Source organism: Procambarus clarkii, chromosome 73 (genome assembly GCF_040958095.1).
Source record: "Procambarus clarkii isolate CNS0578487 chromosome 73, FALCON_Pclarkii_2.0, whole genome shotgun sequence".
NCBI classification, from domain to species: Eukaryota; Metazoa; Arthropoda; class Malacostraca; order Decapoda; family Cambaridae; genus Procambarus; species Procambarus clarkii.
This window is the reverse complement of record NC_091222.1, coordinates 22,275,114-22,297,880: the sequence shown is the minus strand read 5'-3', so window position 1 is coordinate 22,297,880 and position 22,767 is coordinate 22,275,114. Positions and strand designations below refer to the sequence as shown.

The 22,767-nt window shown below is 41.2% G+C and overlaps 1 protein-coding gene across 1 annotated transcript in view; it reads left to right on the top strand.

The window, feature by feature from the left end:
- LOC123774184 (zinc finger protein 271-like) overlaps positions 1-22,320 on the top strand; it is a 63,702-nt gene extending 41,382 nt beyond the window's left edge. Inside the window, exon 2 of the mRNA XM_069312688.1 lies at positions 17,747-22,320. Coding sequence (XP_069168789.1) covers positions 19,506-20,540 — 1,035 coding nt within the window. The 5' untranslated portion in view covers positions 17,747-19,505 and the 3' untranslated portion in view covers positions 20,541-22,320. The remainder of the gene's footprint in view (positions 1-17,746) is intronic.
- Positions 22,321-22,767: the final 447 nt, after the last annotated feature.

The following is a 22,767-nucleotide window of genomic DNA, read 5'->3' as shown; positions in this document are numbered from 1 at the left end:
TCAGTACCTTCCACAATCTTGGAGACTCATCAACTACAGTACTCCCTCTCTGCTGGCTTCGAAATTCTCAGCAACTCCTTCCCCAGACAAACCTGCAACTCATCGACATGCCAATAAAAATGTTTCCCTATAAACACATAAACAAAATAAACCACACAATTAATGTTTCCACCCAACATCTCTCTGCTTTCTACATGCTGTGAGTGTGGACTTACCCCGTTTGGGCTGGTCCATCCTCCGCCCGGCCAGGTGGCCCTCGAGGCAGCTGGGGGCCGGCCCTCAGTTGCCCTCCAGTGGTCAGAGTGGACGAACGTCGCTCCGCCCTCCAGGACGTTCCTCCATCTCTTTACTCCCTTATTTAGGCCTTCTGCCTTATCAAAACATGCCTAACATATCAACAGACACTTGGTACGATCGCTGGACATACGATCAACTATAGGCAATCACTGTAAACTGGCTAAAATTGTGCTTACCACGAAAGGTCTCTTGCAGGGCTCCCTCTGATGTTGCAGAGCACTCAGGGCGCCTCAGGCTACCCACAGAACTGCTTTAACTGCCCCCTCATCACCTTCTGCAGTTCACGACTCGAGCTGGCACGTCCATAAACGTATTCCACAGTCGAAACATCTGTTTGCTCCCTTCCTCTTGAAGGTATATCAAACAGGGGTTCCTCTTCACCAGGGGCTCAAACAGAGCACGCCCTCCCCTCATGAGTTCTTCAGCTCAAGTGGGGGTCAAAGTCCTCCAAAAGCGAGCCTCACACTACTAGATAACTCTCCACATCTCATGTCAAGTAATTTACTTATATTCTTGATCACTGCCCATACTCTTAACCCTCAAACTGCTAGGGGCCCAAATGGAATTCACACCCACAGGCGCAAAAAAAAAAAATCCAAAAAATTCTTTCGTCTTAAACAAGTGTTCATTTTTGTTCCCTGATCACTGAAAAAAATAACAAGAAAATCGTAGATGGCATATTTTAGCCGCAATAGAGTAGGGAAGTGTGGCAAAAAAGGGGCGTTGGCAGAGCCTTCGCCAGACGAGGTCTACTCCGCCCGAGCTGTCAGACGGCAGTTGCCACAAATATATTATTACCTAATTATTTCAATGTCTCTGATTGGTTTTTTCTTAGTTTTTTTGCGGTAATATTATACCATACAGTGAATTGTGGTATATTTATATAATAAAATGTGTGAACCATCGCTGTACTCAAAAGTAGGGTGTGCATATTAGTGATTCAATTATTATGTTCATAAAACAATAAACAAATAGTTTTGCTGTTGTTACACTATATACATAGGTTATATATAAGTATCTGCATGTTTTGTTCACCATAACGAACTACTAAGTTTTCTTGTGAGTCAAAAAGCAACGAGGAGTGACCGCCAAACACCAGCGAGCCACTCACTGCCACTCCCTCCCTCAACACCACCTCACTCACCCTCATTCTCCTCCCACAATACTGTTTTTGCATTTATTCACTATACACAGACGTTATATATACGTATTTACATGTTTTGTTCACCATAACTGTACATCTAAGCTTGTATGGTGAGTAAAGGCACAAAGACGTAGCTACTCACACAGTCAGCTGATCGGCGGCCGCCCTCAAGGCCAGACGCACTAATATTTCTCCTCCAACAGTATTGTTTGTGGTGTTATTACGCTATATACACACATTATATATAAGTATCTACCTGTTTTATTCACCATATCTGTACAAATAAGCTGGTATGGTGCCCAAAGACCATAGTGGCCATCAGTAAACAACATGCCAAGTCGTGCAGACGACGCTCCTCCCTCATCAAAATGGCGGCTCCCAACCTACTCCTCTCGCTATTATCTCACACTATACACACGTTATATATAAGTATCTACATTTGTGTTCACCATAGCGAACCACTAAGCTGGTATGGTGAGTGCAGTCAATAAATGTTGGCCACACACAGTCAGAAGACTACGCCACAACCCTCCCTCCACAGCCTTACACCTCCCTCCATGTAGCACAGCGCTAAATATCACCACAGTCCTGCTATTATCAGAATCCTGGTCAGTTTTATCACAGTCAGGGGGCTTCAGTAATACTATCACTGCTAAATAATAGCAGTAACAAATATATTTTGGCATTTGTAGGCGATGCTGTGGTCACAAGGTGAACAGCGGTGCTGTGAGCTCATGCTGCGTGCGCCTGCCTTGGTGGCTTGCTAATTACTGATGCTCTAACACCAAAGAATGTTGGCCTGGATTTTTTTTCTAGGTGGCATCTGGCAACTATCGATCGTGGCTGTACTATAGCTGCTCCTATCCCAGGCGGGGCGTTTAAATTATAGCGCTAGACACGAAATCATATATAAATGATGTGCGCGGTTTCGGTTTTATCACTGATATCATTTATATATGATATGCGCGGTTTGAGGGTTAAACTATTCATCAAATCCAACCAAATATTTTACGTATGCATCTCATGTCTACATTTCTTTGACCTAGTCAGGTCAGGCCTGATAGAATAATTCTCAAAGGGGAGACTCATTTTTCAGCCACCTGGGATCATAACACAGTCCTTCCTTCTTTTTGTCCTTTTGTAGGTATACTGCATTTTTTGTTGAGGTGGTCTGGTCCTTTCTCTCGTGGCTGTTCGGGATCGTCCGCTTATGCCGCATTCTGTTGCCTCGTATTGTGTGGCACTGGCGGAGCCGCTACAGCTTGGTTTTGGAGTTCCCTTTGCTCCATTTCGCGGGCTGTCTCTGGCATCGTTCACCCCTCTTATCTCTCTTCCCCTCAGTTTGTTGTGGCCTCTTCGGTCCGGGATTGTTTCTCAGACGTTTCTGTTCCTTTGGATTCTGTTAATAAGTTTGTTTGCAGCCGTCTCTTCTGTTCTGGTGAGGTTGGGACAGCTGTTTTTTTTTTGGGGGGGGGGGAGTCCCTGGGGTTGTTGCTGCTTAGTTGGTTTGGCCAGAGGTGCGTCTTCTTGTATCTGGTTGTGGCTCTCTGCCTTTGCCGGCGTGCCACAGCCTCTGTGGCCATACCTTACCTTGAGGTTACCTTGAGGTGATTCGGGGGCTCAGTGACCCCACGGCCGGTCGTCGACCAGGCCTCCTCGTTGCTGGACTGGTCAACCTGGCTGTTGGACGCGGCTGCTCACAGCCTGACGTATGAGTCACAGCCTGGTTGAACAGGTATCCTTTGGAGATGTTTGTCAAGTTCTCTCTTGAACACTGTGAGGGGTCGGCCAGTTATGCCCTCTTATGTGTAGCGGAAGCATGTTGAACAGTCTCGGGCCTCTGATGTTGATAGAGTTCTCTCTCAGAGTACCTGTTGCACCTCTGCTCTTCAACGGGGGTATTCTGCACCTCCTGCCATGCCTTCTGGTCTCATGTGCTGTTATTTCTGTGTGCAGGTTTGTGACCAGCTCTTCTACTATTTTCCATGTGTATATTATTATGTATCTCCTGCCTGCGCTCAAGAAAATACAGGTTTAGGCTCTTTAGTCGGTCCCAACAGTTTAGATATTCTACTGAGTGGATTCTAGCAGTAAAAGATCTCTGCACGCTCTCCAAGTCAGCAATTTCTCCATCTTTGAAAGGGGCTGTCATTGTGCAGCAGTATTCCACTCTAGAGAGCACTAGCGTCTTGAAAAGTATCATCATTGGTATAGCATATCTTGTGTGAAAGGTTCTTCTTATCCAACCTGTCATTTTTCTTGCAGTTGTGACAGCTACTTTATTGTGTTCTTTAAATGTAAGGTCTTCCGACATCAGTACACCCAAATTCTTTACATTGCCTTTCTGTTCAATGTTATGATTTGACTGAGTTTTGTACATGGTTTCCGTTTTTATATTTTCTTTTTTTTCTGTAGCGCATGAGCTGAAACTTATCTTCGTTAAACACCATGTTATTTTCTGTAGCCCATAGAAAGACCTGATTTACATCTGTAAATCCATTGACGCACTTTGGGTTGACTTGGGTTACCTTTATCTCTGTTCCAGGGATTCGGGTCTTCCGGGTCGTCCATGGGGTCTTTTGGTGTTGTTGGTTTTTTGCTTTTGGGTTTCGGGCGCATGGTTTCTGCCTCCCAGGTTAGGCCTTCTTTTGTCTTTGTCTTTGGGTGCTTGAATTTCTTCTCCGGGGAGTCGAAGGGGCTTTCCCCAGAAAACCAGCGTTGAATGTAATGAAATGCCATTTTCTGGATGAGACCTGTAGGCTCCCCAGCAACCTCTCTTCCTCCCTGTGGGCATTTTTTTTTGTGTGTGTTTTGACATCCAGCCTAAGAACTAGTTGTTGGATCGCAGGTGCAGTGGGTCTGGCTCCCCCTTTCCCCCGCCCGGGGAGGGGGGAGCTGCGCAGTCATGCAGCGAGGCTCGTGTGACGTCATGCTTGTTTGCTTTTTTTCAATGTGGAGTTCTGTCCACTCGTTAGTTTTTTGTTGTTTTGACAAGAATAGGGGTTTGTTTTGAAGTGCTTACCTTTCTGGGTGTCTGGCCCGGTTGATGGCAGACATAAAATGCTCCAAATCACAAGTGCATTTCTATCGGCCATTGCTCCTTGCGCCTCTCCGAGGGGGACCAGGTTCTGCCTCGTGGTCCCCAGTAAGCCTAGAACTCCATCCACACTGACTGGTGCCAAAGTCTAATACACATCAGCCTGGATAGCTCCGGGGAGTCTCCGGTGAGCCTCATCCAGAAAATGGTGTTTCATTACATTAAACACTGTTTTTTTGTGCTCTCTCTCCTTTGTTTCTATGAGGATTTTGTTGTGAATTCTACATCTTGGAGAATGCATATCCGGCACTAAGCATGTGAAGTTTGAACGAAATTGGTCAACATGTTAATCAGCCGCAAGTGACAGAATTTGTGACTGATTTTTTTTTTTGGTCGATTTATTTACAGAGTTCAAACTCTATTATCTTTGTCTATCTTGCTTGTATTGATGAATGAGGACCAAATGAGGGCCTTATCACTAATAAATGGGCAATAAAGTTATTGTAATATAAATGTTTTGTTATAAGAACATAAGAATTAAGGCAACTGCAAAAGGACTATTGGCCCATACAAGGCAGCTCCTATTTATATCCACCCAATCTCATTCATATATATGTCTAACCTACAATTAGACATTTAAGGGGCCCAGTGTCTGTTTTTCAGTTATCCTTGACATATACCTGTATTTCATTTTTTTGGGGGGTATTTTTTTTTTTACTTCATTTCACAATGTATTGACCTACAACTTTTACATATTCGAGTACGAATGCCAAGCAATCTTACTTATAACTTACAAGATATGTCATAAACTAGAAGTACTATATTCATTGTCGAGAACTTTAAGTGAAAAACATTTTGAACTTTGAGACTTAATAAAAAATTCAGTTTCTGACCAATTCTCATCATTTTTACATATTATGTGCAAAGTTCTTAGTGCTAAGGTTCCTAGTGAATCGTTTAGTCATACAGCCATAACCTTAGGAGTTATAAATATTTTTGTGTATAAATTTGGTGCATATTCGGATGGCCACATTCACAAAATGTTTTACAGTAAACTACTCTTAAAGAATAATTTTCCCACTTAGCTAACTGGCAATTGAACATTATATGCAATTCTTCAGACTATAATGAATAAAATAACAATTGGTGACATTATTTGATTTTTTAGCAATTCGAAGCTGTGATTTTTTTTTTTTTAACCTTATTAACATTTTGTGTCTTCAGGGTATGATGTTGATCCATTAGGAAAAGTTGGAGCATTTACCATGAAGATTATGCACACAAAAAATTTAGTGTGTTTGAGGAATTTTCAGTGCACATGAAACCGGGCCCCATAACCCCTTAACTGCACGGCCTCCAAATATGACAACCCCCCAGTGCGCAGGAAATACAATCTCTGGAAAAATTATTTTCCGTTTTGAAAGTATCAAAACCATTCCTGAGAATGGGTATAGTAACAGAAGGTCGAAATTGTACGTATTTTGGCTGCTATGGGGTCCGTAAGTTCGTGCGTGATGTCATCATTCCCTGGTCGCCCGTGGCTTAGCCCCCCCTCCCCTGAGGCCGGTAGGGCACTTGGGGCAGGATGCGTGAGTTGCCACGAATATATTTTTGTTCATTTTCTGCGCACAGTTCCAAATACGTTTTATAGGCTTTTAAGTGCCAATCCTATGTATAATGAACATGTACACTATATAATGGTAGTAGAACATCCGTACTGTTCGAAGACACTGTGTTACGTGCATGACATGTATACACATATCCTGCACATATTTTCATTGTATCATGCTAATTTATGTATACCTGTATATACAGTCTATTTACACACTATACAGTATCACACACTATATACATTCACCACCAACACACTCAGAACTTCGCGAGTGTCAGCTGCCACATCCTCACTCCTCCAACATCCAGTCTCTTCCTCACTCCTCCAACATCTTACTCGCCAACATTGCTCCTCCCACCATACTGTTATTGTTTGTATTACACTATTTACACATGTTATGTATACCTATCTACATGTTTTATTCACCAGAACTATGCAAGTAAGCCAGTATTGTGTCCAAACTTTACAGTGGCCACCATACACGGCATGAGAAATCACACAGCAGCCAGCAGATGACGCTACAATTATGTCACTTCCCTCACCAAAATAGCTCCTTCCAACATACTCCTGTTGATGTTACTACACTATATTTACACATTGTATATACCCATGTACAAATGTGTTCACCATAGTGAACCACTAAGCTGTATGATGAGCAAAATAAGAGTGGCTGCCACACAGTGAGGCTACCTCGATATTTCTCCTTCGCCACAATTCCTCCTTCCACAATACTACGCACATATGCACATGGGTATATACACACATTGTATATACCCATGTACGTATGTGTTCACAATAGCGAACCACTAAGTTAGTATGATGAGCAAAACAAGAGTGGCTGCCACCACACACAGTGAGGCTACTTCGATTCTCTCCCTCGCTCCCTCACCACAATTCCTCCTCCCACAATACTATGCACAGTGCTTATTATCACCACAATCCTGCTGTTATCACAATACTGGTCACTAAATCCTGTAAATAGATAATTGACCACAAGTTTATTTTTTAAATAAACCTAAGAAGTCGTTTGAAGACTCCTAGATGGACGAAATAATGCTGTGGTGCTGTGGCTAGTGCTGTGAACATCGTGAACAGCATTGAATCACTAATATTTGAACATTGTACACAGTCATTATCACACTCAGGCTCTTCTGTAATACTATCATGGCTAAATAATACAAGTTATATATATATTTTTTGACATTATTAGGCAATGCTGTGGTCACAAGCTGAACAGCAGTGCTGTGAGCTCATGCTGGGTGTGCCGGCCTTGGTTGCTTACTCACTACTGAGGTTCTCACACCCAGGAATGTGGACCATGATTTTTTTTAAAGATGGTGTCTGGTTATAAGAGTACTGAGGAAGCTGATATGAAACCCATGTAGCCGCGGGAGTTTTGAATGGAACGTGAAAAATACAAACACCCGGAGGTGCACCCCAGACGTGGGCCTGCAGGCGCGTTACGCAGTTATAGGGTTAACCACCGTGCTGCGTCGAGTTTATTGTGAAATTCCCCCTGTGCTCATGAAATAAAGTGTTCCAAAAAATTATTTTTTCCTCGTAAAATGATAAATTTCCTTCCCTGAGCATGTCTATGTAAAAATAAATTCCAAATTCCACTTACTTTGGTTATGGGGACGTGGACAAGGTGCGCTGTGACGTCATCAGGGCCGGGTCGCCCGTGCATGACTCGCCCAGACACGGTCGTGCGGCCCATTCAAGCACCAGGTGTTGCCACATATATATTTTCAATTATTTGTTCTATGTATTTCCAATGCGGTTTTATTTGTTTTTTTATCGTATATGATGTATATTTGTTTCCTTTACAATATGTATACAGTAGAACGTTCATAATGTTCCATGGAACTGTGATACATGTGTCAGTAATGTGTCCACAATAAATGTTTATTGTCGCAATATTACTTGCTAAAAAATTCACTAAAATTACAATATGTACAGTGTCACACACTATATAGTAACACTGTATTACACACTCAGTACTTCGGAAGTGAGTAATAATCAACGAAGTAGTCCATGGTACACGACTTCGCTCTCGTTGCACCATGTACAGATAGATTTTCGCATCCTGTTTCTTTGTTCTGTGTACTTGCAAATAATGCACTCACGTACACCCTTGGCATTAGTACCGGTAGGTGGTATGTAGCCAAGCTTGTAAAACTTAAGGTGGTCTTGAAAATATTTCAGGAAAAGATCAATTTGTAAGGTAGATGTGAAAAGATCGCTTTGTAAGGTCCCACACAGGAAGAGATTCAGCCAGCTTCAAAGAGTGTCTGTCAGTCAAGAAAAGATTCAGCTATTCTTGAAAATATCTATGGAAAACACCACCATGGAAGCCGCTAACACTGTTCATCTATGTTAATTGTATCAGATGCATCATCACTGAACGCAGAAAACGATTCATCTATGTATCATCTAAATAAATTGGAAATAGCATAGCATAGGTAGGCAAGGATGGCGCTCAGAGCTACAATTGGATACGCTCGCTGTATTGTCCTCATAGGTGCTGCATTACTTGCATCAGACCTTTGTGTTAGGTCCTTATTGCGCCTAGCTTCACCAATAGGCCCTTATGTTCTTCAAACAATAAGGTTTGAATTTCACCAGCAGAGCGCGATCTTTCAACACCTCGTCGGACAGGTGTTTGGGAACCAGAGGCGCATGCGCCACCCATGGTTGCTCACTCGGTACTAACACAGGCAGCAGCCTTAGGACATTCTGGGATTTTTTTCCAAGATGGCTGCCTCTCACTGGAGGTCCTAAGAGTCCGTTTCGTACACAACCAACCACGCACACATTTAGAATGGGTACGGAAAAATCAATAAGAGTTTTCTTGGTTGGCGCAGTTTCCTGCCGACCAAGAATACTTGGTTGGCGCAGGTAAGTACAGTGGTACCTCGCATAACGAATTTAATCCATTCCATGTTCGTCATGTGAGACGGACGTCATACAAAACGAGTGTCCCCCATGTAACCAGTGTGATGCACTGTGTTTATTGTGAAATTCCCCCAATGTGCATGACTTCAAATGTTCCCCAAAATATCATTTTTCTTTGCAAAATGATAAATTATCGTTTCTGAACATGTCTATGTAAAAATAATTACCAAATTCCACTTACTTTGGCTGTGAGGGCGTGGACAAGGTGCGCTGTGACGTCATCAGGGCCTGGTCGCCTGTGTGTGAAGCACCCAGACACGGTCACGCAGGCCATTCAAGCACCGTGTGTTGCCACAAATATATTTAAAAAAAAAATTTCTATGCATTTCCAATGTGGTTTTATTTGTTTCTTTTATCGTATATGATGCATATTTGTGACCTTTACAATATGTATACAGTAGAATGTTCATAATTTTCCATGGAACTGTGATACATGTGTCAGTAATGTGTCCACAATAAATGTTTATTATCACAATATTACGTGGTAAAAATTCACTAAAATTACAATATGTACAGTTTCACATACTATTTACACAGTAACACACTGTATTACACACTCAGTACCTTGGAGGTGCGTAATAGTCAACGAAGTAGTCCATGGTACACAGCGCGACTTTGCTCTCCTTGCACCAGCTACAGATAGATTTTCGTTTCCTGTTTCATCGTTCTGTGTGCTTACAAATAACGCACTCGCGTGCACCCTTGGCTTTAGTACTTGTAGGTGGTATGTAGCCAAGCTTGTAAAGCATAAGGTAGTATTGAAACGATTATAGGAAAAGCTCAATTTGTAAGGTAGTCTTGAAAAGATCGCTTTGTAAGGTCCCACACAGGAAGAGATTCAGCTAGCCTGAAAGAGTGTCCATCAGTCAGGAAGAGATTCAGGTATTCTTGGAAATATCAATGAACACCACCACCATGGAAGCCGCTAACACTGTTCATCTATGCTACTTGTATCAGATGCATCATCACTGAATGCAGAAAACGATTCATCTATGTATCATCTATATAAATTCGAGATGGCAAGGGTGGGGCTCAGAGCTACAACTGGATACGCTCGCTGTATCATCCTCATAGGTGCTGTATCACTGGCATCCAACCGTTGTGTTAAGCCCTTATTGCGCCTAGCTTCACCAATGTTATGACCCTTATGTTCTTCAAACAATAGGGTCTGAATTGCACCGACTGAGCACAGTCTTTCAACACCGTGTGGGACAGGTGTTTGAGAGCCAGAGGCACGTGTGCCACAAATGGTTGCTCACGCACTACTAACCCAGCCAGCAGCCCTTGTCTTTCATATTTGTTATTGCAAAAGGTTCGTTCAGTGTTTGTTGGGTAGGCTGCTCCATTATGACAATCTTTCTTTGTTTCAAATGTGTTCCATTTGTTTTGTATTTGTCATTTACATCTCAATAATGGAGCAGCCTACCCGACAAACACTGAATGAACCTTTATGGCATTTGTCCATTTTTCAAATTGTTTCAACAGTTCTTTTATTTTTCGTTTTTTTTTTTATTTAAGAAACATGGCTCCGCCGACCTGTAGACCACCGAATGAACCTTTTTGACATTTGTACTGGTTTTCAAAATTCTTCATTTTTTATTATTTACGTTTTTTGTATGTAAGAAACATGGAGCAGCCTACCTGCCGACCACCGAACGAACCTTTTGCTATAAGACAAATGAAAAATAAATATTGAACACATTTGAAGAAAGGAAAATGTCATAATGGTTTATTCAGTGTATGTAAGGTAGGCTTCTCCATTATTGAAACGTAAATGACAAATACAAAACAAATGGAACACATTTGAAACAAAGAAAGATTGTTATAATGGAGCAGCCTACCTGCCGAACACCGAACGAACCTTTTTGACATTTGTTGTATATCAGACATTTTATTTCTTTTTTCCTACGAAAACGTCAATGCTTTGCAACATCTCAGCAGTCACCCTTTTATATCCCAGCATCATTAGCATCTTTAAACAAGAACAACATACTTTATGTGCATCGTCGTAGGCGTCTAAGAATGTGCAAGAAGCAGCGCGACCCTACCATGTGGTGTTGACGTTACTCAAACCAGCGTTCGTCATACGGGACGATTTGACGCCGATCGGGCCGTTCGTTACCCAAAATGTTCGTTTTTTGGGGTGATCGTTATGCGAGGTACCACTGTAATTACCTAAGTGTAATTACATAAGTATAGTTACAGGATGAGTGCTATGCTCATGGTGTCCCGTCTACCCAGCACTTTTTGTCATATAACGCTTTGAAACTACTGATGGTTTTGACTTCCATCACCTCACTTAACTTGTTCCAACCATCTACCACTCTGTTTGTGAATGTGAATTTTCTTATATTTCTTCTCCATCTTTGTTTAATTAGTTTAAATCTATGACCTCTTGTTCTTGAAGTTCCAGGTCTCAGGAAATCTTCCCTGTCGATTTTATCAATTTCTGTTACTATTTTGTACGTAGTGATCATATCACCTCTTTTTCTTCTGTCTTCTAGTTTTGGCATATTTAATGCCTCTAACCTCTCCTCGTAGCTCTTGCCCTTCAGTTCTGGAAGCCACTTAGTAGCATGTCTTTGCACCTTTACCAGCTTGTTGATGTACTTCTTAAGATATGGGCACCACACAACCGCTGCATATTCGAGCTTTGGCCTAACAAAATTCTTGAACAATTTCTTTAGTATTTTGCCATCCATGTATTTAAAAGCAATTCTGAAGTTAGAAAGCATGGCATAGACTCCTCGCACAACGTTCTTTATGTGGTCCTCAGGAGATAGTTTTCTATCTAGAACCACCCTTAGATCTCTTTCTTTATCAGAATTCTTTGAGGATTTCACACATAATTTATAGGTTGTGTGGGGTCTATGTTCACCTATTCCACATTCCATAACATGGCATTTATTCACATTAAATTCCATTTACCAAGTTTTGCCCCATATACTTATTTTGTCCATGTCTTCTTGAAGGGCATGACAATCATCTAAGTTTCTTATCCTTCCTATTATCTTAGCATCATCAGGAAACATGTTCATATAATTCTGTATTCCAATTGGTAGATCATTTATGTAGACAATTAACATCACTGGTGCAAGAACTGAACCCTGTGGTACTCCACTTCTGAGATTTATCCAGTCCGATACATTGCCTCTGATTACTGCCCTCATTTTTCTATCAGTCAGAAAATTTTTCATCCATGTTAGAAGCTTGCCTGTCACTCCTCCAATATTTTCCAGTTTCCAGAACAACCTCTTACGTGGAACTCTGTTGAAAGCCTTTTTTAGGTCCAGATAGCTGCAGTCAACCCAACCATCTCTTTCCTGTAAAATATCTGTGGCTAAAGAGTTAACTGGTTAAATGAGCGTGCAGACGCTGTTTCTAAGGAAGCCATCCGTACTTGTCCCGTCTCCTGTAAAGGTATTCCTTATTCCGACTTTTACCCAGTTATTCATTCCTCCATCCTTGCCTGTTGGCAGGGTTGTTGTTCTTCTGTTACTAGTAACAAACTCCGTGCTCTTAAGAGTAGTGTGTCCCCATGGCCTTCCTCCTACCACTGTAACCGACGGTGGGAAACGGCTCTGGCGAGGTTGCGTAATAGCCATACACGCTTAACTCACGGGCACTTAATGGAGCACCGCCCTGCTCCTTATTGTCCAAACTGCATTGTCCCTCTTACAGTCGTGCATGTCCTTGTTGAAGGTCCTGACTTCCAGGTTGAATGTGAGTCTTGCTTCTCGACCATCCCTCGATAGAATTCTTGATGATTCGGATTCCTTTGATATCATTTGCTTTATGTGTTTCTGTTCTCATATTGACATTCTTAGTCATATTTAGCACCCTATGATTATTCCGCACATTTGATGGTGCTACATAGCCTTCCTGGCTTGGTGCCTTCTTTTGACAATTACTTCTTTATGCGTGTGCGTGATATCCAAACTCCTGTAAATATAACTGATATCAACATGAGCATGGCTGATTTTGAAAGAGAAATTGATAACGTGCCCACGCACTCAGCTCCAGGTCCAGACTCGTGGAATTCAATATTTATAAAGAAATGCAAGGTGCCAGTAGCACAGTCACTCAGTATAGTGTGGAGGAAGAGGTTGGACACAGGGGAGATTACAGATGCGCTTAAATCAGCAGACATAGCTCCTCTACATGAGGGAGGGAGCAAAGCATTGACAAAGAATTATAGACCAGTTGCACTAATCGTCCCACATAATAAAAGTATTTGAAAGTGTGATCAAGAGTCAGGTCACCAGTTTCATGGAGACCAATGACCTCTACAACCCAGGCCAACATGGATTTCGAGCGGGAAGATCGTGCCTATCACAGTTACTTGACTACTACGACAAAGTCGCTGAGACATTCAAAGAAAAACAGAATGCAGATGTGATATACTTGTACTTTGCAATGGCATTCAATAAATGTGACCATGGAGTGTTTGCACACAAAATGCGGTCAATGAGAATAGCCAGTAAAGTAGGACGCTGGTTACTCAGTTTTCTGTCGAACAGATCACAAAGAGTAACAGTCAACCATATAAAATTGAGTCCAAGTGCAGTTAAAGCTCTGTACCTTAGGGTACAGACCTTATACCTCCGTTTTTCCTTATTATCATATCAGGTATAGACAAAAATACAAGTCACAGCTTCGTATCATCCTTTGCAGACGACAAAAATCAGCATGAAAATTTCCCCTGCTGAAGACATTGAAAACTACAAGCAGATATTAATAAAGTTTTTGACTGGGTAACAGAAATAGCATGATGTTTAACTGTGATAAATTCCAGGTACTCAGGCATGGTAAAAATGAGGACCTCAAACATAATACAGGGTACAAAACACAATCAAATCTGTCCACAGTAGGAAAGCAGCATGTAAAGGATTTGGGAATGATGATGTCTGACGATCTAATGTGTAGGGAGCCATGACGATCTAATGTGTAGGGAGCCACACCATACCAATACCAAGCAAGTATTGCGTCAGCCAGAAAAATGATAGGATGGATTATGAGAACGCTCAAATATAGGAATCCCATCACAGTGGTTGTACTATTCAAAACACTTGTTCTGTCCCATCTTGAGTACTGCTCAGTACTCACTTCCCCCTTCAGAGTAGGACAAATTGCTGAAATAGAGGGCTTACAGAGAACATATACGGCATACATAGCTATTGGGATCGTCTCAAAGATCTCCAAATGTACTCACTAGATAAGAGACGAGAGAGATAATGTACACATGGAAAATACTGGAGGGCCAGGTCCCAAATTTACACAGTAAAATAACAACATACTGGCATGAACGATATGGAAGAAATGCAGAATAGAGCCAGTGAAGAGCACGGGGTGCTATAGGCACAATCTGAGAACACTGAATAAACATCAGAGGTCCACGGTTGTTCAACATCCTTCCATCGAGTATAAGAAATCTTGCTGGAACAACCGTGGACATCTTCAAGAGAAAACTAGATCATTCCGGCATTTCTTGAAGAAAACTATCGGGTTGTGGTGGATATGTGGGCCTGCGGGCCACTCCAAGCAACTGCCTGTTGGATTAAGCTCTCACAAGTCATGCCTGGCCTTGGGCCGGGCTTGGGGAGTAGAACTCCCAGAACCCCATCAAGCAGATATTGTATGATTCCATTTTCTGGATTCACCAGTTCAATTCTCATTGTTTGATTCCATTGTCTGGATATACCAGTTGCATTACCATTGTATGATTTCATTACCTGGATACACCAGATGTATTCCCATTGTATGATTCCATTGGTTTCATTTTGTGCTTTGTGAGTCATATTGTCAACCTGTAATTAGTTGTGTTGTGTCTGCATAGCATATGGTCAGTGATTTTGTATGTGTGGTGTCATGGCATTATATTTCTGTCCATTGCTGATCGTCAATTGTCAGTAGCTGATTTCTGCTTGCTTATCAGTCAGTGACTTGGTATGTTTGGTGTCGTGGCATTATATTTCCAGCCATTGCAGATCCTCAATTGTCAGTAGCTGATAGCTTCTTACTTATTGGTCAGTGAGAGCAGTTTGGTCATGGGAAATATAAAGACGTGTCTACCACTATCAGTGCTGAGGTAGTGTACCAGCTATCAGTGCTAAGGTAGTGTATCAGCTATCAGTGCTAAGGTAGTGTACCAGCTATCAGTGCTAAGGTAGTGTATCAGCTATCAGTGCTAAGGTAGTGTACCAGCTATCAGTGCTGAGGTAGTGTATCAGCTATCAGTGCTAAGGTAGTGTACCAGCTATCAGTGCTAAGGTAGTGTACCAGCTATCAGTGCTAAGGTAGTGTATCAGCTATCAGTGCTAAGGTAGTGTACCAGCTATCAGTGCTAAGGTAGTGTATCAGCTATCAGTGCTAAGGTAGTGTATCAGCTATCAGTGCTAAGGTAGTGTACCAGCTATCAGTGCTAAGGTAGTGTACCAGCTATCAGTGCTAAGGTAGTGTATCAGCTATCAGTGCTAAGGTAGTGTACCAGCTATCAGTGCTAAGGTAGTGTACCAGCTATCAGTGCTAAGGTAGTGTACCAGCTATCAGTGCTAAGGTAGTGTACCAGCTATCAGTGCTAAGGTAGTGTACCAGCTATCGGTGCTAAGGTAGTGTACCAGCTATCGGTGCTAAGGTAGGGTACCAGCTATCAGTGTTAAGGTAGTGTACCAGCTGTCAGTGCTGTGCTAGTGTACCAGCTATCAGTGCTGACGTATCATTTTATTTATTTATATTAACTCTTGTACAATGAAGAGGTTATTAATACTATGTTTGATTATAATTATATTATCAAAATGTCTGCATGTATATATTGTATATAAATATGCGAAAGTGTGTTTAACCCTTAAATGGCGCATGGCTATATACCATTTGACACCCACAGGTGCATACAAAAAAAAAAAAAAAATTTCTTCCTAACCTGTTAATTTGTGTTCACTGATCATGCAAAAAATAATAAAAAAATCGTAAGTGGCATACTGTATATTGATTTTTCTCTGATTCATTTTTTGTAGTTTTTTGCTGTAATATTATTCAATAGTGTGTAGTGTGATATATTTATATAATAAAATGAGTGAATCATCGCTGTACTTAAAAATATGGTGTGCATATTGTTGATTCAATTATGTTCATCAAACAGTGAACAAATACTTTGTCGGTTATTACACTATATACACAGGTTAAGTATCTGCATGTTTTGTTCACCATAACGAACCACTAAGTTGGCATGCTGAGTGGCAGCCCGCCACTGGCTGCTACTTCCTCCCTCCCTCAAGTCACCTGACTCTCCCACAATACTATTTTTGCTTTTATTCACTATATACAGACCCTATATATATATATATATATATATATATATATATGTATCTACATTCGTGTTCACCATAACGAACCACTAAGTTGGTATGCTGAGTGGCAGTGCCAGTGGCAGCCCGCCACTGGCTGCCACTCTCTCCCTCCCTCACCTCACCTGACTTGCCACCATACTGGTTTTGCTTTTATATACAGACGTTATATATAAGTATTTATATGTTTTGTTCACCATAACTGTACATCTAAGCTTGTATGGTGAGTAAAGGCACAAAGGCGTAGCTACTCACACAGTCAGCTGATGGCTGCCGCCCTCAAGGCCAGACGCACTAATATTTCTCCTCCAACAATACTGTTTGTGGTGTTATTATGCTATATACACACATTATATATACATATCTTCGTGTTTTATTCACCGTACTTGTACAAATAAACTGGTATGGTGCCCAAAGACCATCGTGGTCACGGGTAAACAACATGATAAGTTGTGCAGACGACGCCACTGCCCTCACCAAAATGGCGGCTCCCAACCTACTCCTATTGCTGTTTATACCCTCTATACACACGTTATATATAAGTATCTACATTTGTGTTCACCATAGCGAACCACTAAGCTGGTATGGTGTGTGCAGTCAATAAAAGGTGGCCACACAAAGTCAGAAGACAACGCCACCACACTCCCTCCCACAGCATTACTCCTCCCTCCATGGAGCACAGCGCTAAATATCACCACAATCCTGCTAATATCAAAACCCTGGTCAGTTTTATCACAGTCAGGGGTCTTCTGTAATAATATCATCACTACATAATAGCATGAACAAGTATATTATGGCATTTTTAGGGCATGCTGTGGTCACAAGCTGAACAGCAGTGCTGTGAGCTTATGCTGCGTGCGTAAGGCTTGGTAGCTCACTGAATACTGAGGTCCCTAACACCCGGGAATTTTGGCCCACGATTTTTTTTAAAAATTGTGTCTGTTTACAAGAGCCCTGATGAAGGTGTGGTGAACCCCGTGTATTCGCAGGTCGTTTAAATCTTGCATAGTACTCCAAAGCATCATATGATGCTATGCGCAATTTAAGGGTTAATATATTTAGCAAAAAAAAAAAAAAAGTAAAATCAATATATAGTTCTTGTTTTCTGGAGTGAAATAGTAGAGATTGATCAGTTTACACTGAGCTCTGATTCATAATTTATTACATTAATATGTAGTTATCCTGTTTAGTATATAGTATAGCCTTTTTCACCCATATATTCATTGCAAAAGAAAATCTGCAGTCCTGAAAATAAAAATTGCCTAGTATGAGAAAGTTTTATTAAATACCAAAGTTTATATATATTTGATATTTGTTGTCCTAAGGACCTGAATATTTCTCATTTGTTTCTTTTGCAGCATCTACTCTCATCAGAAGACTGACACCTGCTCTGCCACCACCTATTAGGCTTAGAGCTCATGTGTGTCAACAATGCTGTGTACATGATGGCATGAGCAGTGATGAAGCACAACACTGGCAGATAGACTGCATATACATCATAATGTGAGCAGTGACATGAAGCACAACACTGGCAGATAGAGTGCATATACATCATAGTGTGAGCAGTGACATGAAGCACAACACTGGTAGATAGACTGCATATACATCATAGTGTGAGCAGTGACATGAAGCACAACACTGTCAGATAGACTGAATACATGGTGGTTGTCATCAGCAGTGTCATGAAACTCATTACAGTGTCAGAAAAACTGTACTTCATGAATTTGGGTAAGACGTTGTCTTGAACTAATTTCAACATCCTGATTGTTACATCCGCATCCTCAACATCCTGTGGATTGATGTTACTCAACTCTTTCAGATAGAATAGTCATGTGTTTCCTTATTACCCATTGCGATAAACACACTTTCATCCAAAGCACTCTACATTCATGTCTCTATGTATGTATGTATGGGTGATACATATATCTATAGAAGATATATATCTGGAGGTTATCTGGAGATGATTTCGGGATTTTTTTAGTGTTCCCCGCGGCCCAGTCCTCGACCAGGCCTCCACCCCCCAGGAAGCAGCCCGTAGGGCAGGGGCATAGGGTGAAAGAAACTCTGCCCATTTTTTCTCGCCGGCGCCTGGGATCGAACCCAGGACCACAGGATCACAAGTCCAGTGTACTGTCCACTCAGCCGACCGGCTCCCTGATAGATATATATATCTATAGAAGTGATACACTGACATTGTAAAATCTTGAACAAACTTGAACAAGACCGGATAGATATATATCTATAGAAGAGATACACTGACATTGTAAAATCTTGAACAAACTTGCCACAGTGTTTGTTTTACATATTTACAAAGTTTTACATGCACTAAATCTCCTGTTGGGAACTACATGTTGAGGAGTACATATGTACTATATATATGTTTTACACTTGATAACTCACAGGACATATTGTATAGTATATTCTAAGTCTAGCATATTTTATAATATAATAAGCACAATATTTTACTATTTACGAATCAACCATACCATCAATTTACAAATCAGATTTTCCATTCTCGTATGTCTTGACAATTCAGTTGCTTTATATTTCTACCAAATTGGATTTTTCTCTGTAGCTTATTTGATATTCTGGGCTATCTGTTGACAACAGAGGTACCACTATAACCCGGTTGCAATGTTGCAAACTTATGTTACAATATTTGACATTCCGAGCTATCTGTTGACAACAGAGGTACCACTGTAACCTGATTGTCTCTGCTAACTACAATGTTGTAACTTGTGTTATTTACAGATACCACAATCCAAGTGTTTGGCATCTTTTAACATTTCCTTTAATAATACACAATAACGGCATTTTAAAAAACCATATCATGAATATGTGTTACTTAGAATTTTCTGTAATATTTATAAAGCATACAAGAATTTATTCATAATAATAATAATAATAATAATAATAATAATAATCATTGTCTACAAGACTTCAGTAATCAAATGTAGTAAATTTCTTTAGATAATAATATTTAAGTTCTTGGATCAACTAACTTTAAAGATTTTTAAGTTGAAGTAAACTACAAATGTTTCTTCAAAAGAAAAATCTAATCAGTGTTGAATATTCAAAAATATTATATTAAAAGTCTCATATAATAGCCTACAAAAAATGTACAAAGAAAAAATCTGTGTTAAATATTCATTGTCTAAAACTGTGTTCAGAAATACTCCAAAGCTAAATATGAGTGCCCATTCAGGAGAGAAACTGTATCACTGTTCAGAGTGTCTAAAAGACTTCTCCAAAATATCAGCCCTAAAATCACACATGAGGATTCATACAGGGGAGAAACCATATCACTGTTCAGAGTGTCTAAAAGATTTTTCACAAAAATCACATCTAATATCTCACATGAAGATTCATACAGGAGAGAAACCATATCCCTGTTCAGAGTGTCTAAAGGATTTTTCAACAAAATCGAGTCTTGATAGACACATTAGGATTCATACAGGAGAGAAACCATATCACTGTTCAGAGTGTCTTAAAGATTTTTCAGAAAAATCGAGTCTTGATAGACACATTAAAATTCATACTGGAGAGAAACCATATCACTGTTCAGAGTGCCATAAAGATTTTTCAGAAAAATCAAAAATAATATATCACATGAAGATTCATACAGGAGAGAAACCATATCACTGTTCAGAGTGTCTTAAAAAATTTTCAGAAAAATCAAATCTAATATATCACATGAAGATTCATACAGGAGAGAAACCATATCACTGTTCAGAGTGTCTTAAAGATTTTTCACGAAAATCAGATCTTAAAATACACATGAGGATTCATACTCGAGAGAAACCATATCACTGTTCAGAGTGTCTTAAAAAATTTTCCCGAAAATCAGATCATCAAAAACACATGAGGATTCATACTGGAGAGAAACCATATCACTGTTCAGAGTGTCTTAAAGATTTTTCACAAAAATCAAGTCTAAAAATACACATGAGAATTCATACAGAAGAGAAACCATATCACTGTTCAGAGTGTCTTAAAGATTTTTCAACAAAATCAAATCTAAAAATACACATGAGGATTCATACAGGAGAAAAACCATATCACTGTTCAGTGTGTCTTAAAGATTTTTCACAAAAATCAAGTTTAAAAATACACATGAGGATTCATACAGGAGAGAAGCCATATCACTGTTGAGTGTGTCAACAGGTAAAAGTCTGGATGTCAATTAAGTTTAGTAAGACACATGAAGCTTTTTGTAGAAAAACAATAGCATTACCTTTTTATTGTGACTTTACACAATTTAAATGTAGTTATTCTTAATAGTTGCAAAGTACAGAAGTAACAGAACCCATTCAGTGACAACGGTTTTAGAGTCAAGACATTTTCCACCACCCTAGTAAGACCGAGTTCTGGGATGATTTTTGTTGCTCTGTGGAACTTTGTCCAAAGCATATATGTCCTTCTTAAGCTTAGGTTTTCTTTCCTGGATACAACTCTCCAAATGGTGGTGCACCAGAAACTTGTACATTTAAATAACTACAGTGGAATCTCGGTTTTCAAATTTTTTAGTTCTCGAGCTCAATTTCTTCGAAAAGTTTCGACTCAGTGCTCGAAGTTTGCCTCGGTGCTTTAGTTTGTTGATATACGTATGGGCGAACTGAGCACATGGCGCACTTCAGTTTACCAGTACCTCCCAACTAGTGATGACCGTGCTTTAATTCTTTGTGAACAATTTCATTGTTTTTGTGTTTTTTTTTGGTTTCTGAACATAAAAGTTCTTATATGGAACTTTCGGCTCTTTCTTGGAACGCCATGGGTTCCAAGAAACTCAGTGTTAAAGCTCAACCTAAGAAAAACATTGGGAAAAGCAAGTGTCTATAGAGAGATTCTTAGTAAGACAAGCAAGCAAGCAGTAAGCCACAACCAGGTCCTAGTGGTATGCATGCAAAATTTGAGAGAGAGAGTACCCCAGAAATGTCATCTCTGCTGTAATAATGGAAGGGGACTCCCCTTCCAAACACTAACGCCTCTTCTCCTACCCCTTTCCTCACTGTCTCCTATACACCAACAAGAGTCCTCAATATAGGTAAGGTACCTATGAGTATTATTCTGTATAAAACGTATTTTCTAGGGGAGCCCCGTCGGCTCCCGGAGCTATTCCGGCTGATATTGCTGATGTCAGACTTTGGCATCAGTTATGTGTATGGAGTTCTTTAGGCCTACCGGGGACCATGAGCCAGAACCTGGCCCCCTCAGAGAGGCACGAGGAGCAATGACCTATAGAAACCTTCGTATGGAGGCAGAGGTCATGTGCTTTGACTCCAGATCTAGTCTCGGCTCTGTGCCTTGTGGTGTGGTGACGGCTTTCTTATAGGGTATGCACAAGCCAGTAGTATATTTCTTCAGTACTCGGGCTGCATGCGCCTAGGGTTCACTTCCCTAGGTGCCCGGTAAGTGCTGTCCTTGGGGATTGGGGACACCTTCCACAAGTTCCTTAGGTCTGCCTCTGCTTGGTCGTTGCTTGGTTTTCGTCCACCCTTTGTGTGCTAGGGTGTTCTGGCTCCCTGGTTCGCCTTAGGGTAAGAGGCAGTTTGTACTGGTAGGGGCACAGGGTACTGCGCAGCTTGTTTTCATCATTCATAGCGGCTAGCTCTGTTCTGCCTGGTTACGCTGTCCTCTTGCATTGTTTTCTTTTTGTTGCCTATCTGGTGGGTTGGGGGGGATGTCTGCCTTGGTTGTTGCCCCCTGTGTACTGAGTATGCTTATCTGTTCTGGTGGTACCCCCGGCTAGGTCCCTGTGAGTGTACACGTCCCTGGGGTTCAGTTACTTTGAAAGCTGTTTGATAGAATTGGGCGCTGCTTAGCAGTACCTTGCCTGGGCTTCCCTGATCGTGAGTTCCATCTCAGGACCCTGGGAATCCCCACAGGGGCATGCGGATTCGATGGATGTGACCCTTCATTCTCCCCCCTTCGCTTTGTGCAAGTTTGAGTGTTACTCTGTCTCCTAGTCTCTGGGGTGACTCTCACTGTTTTTGACTCGGTCAAGCTGCATGTTGGGTCAGTGACACTTTCGACCCGGAGTCCTGCGAGTTTTGTTGTTTGCTTGTGACTCAGTTTACCCAGTTTACTGTTGACATTATACGGGTACAGGCGGTGCAAGCATTGCATGTTAGGTTTAGGTTGTTGCAACTCGCTAGGTTGATTGCTGCGCCGGAAGCCCCAAGGCTGCCCTGTTTTGCTTATAGGGACCCGGACTTAGGGGTGTTGGTCGCTTCGGTCTTGGTTCAGTCTGCGTCCTCCTCGTCCTTTCCCTGTTGTGGTTCGATCTGGTCCCCCCCCCTCTTTTCTCTGCTTTCGGCTCTGAAACATCTGAGGGTTTCGGAGTCGGGGCAGGGTTTAGAGGGTCTTGAGACTTGGTCAG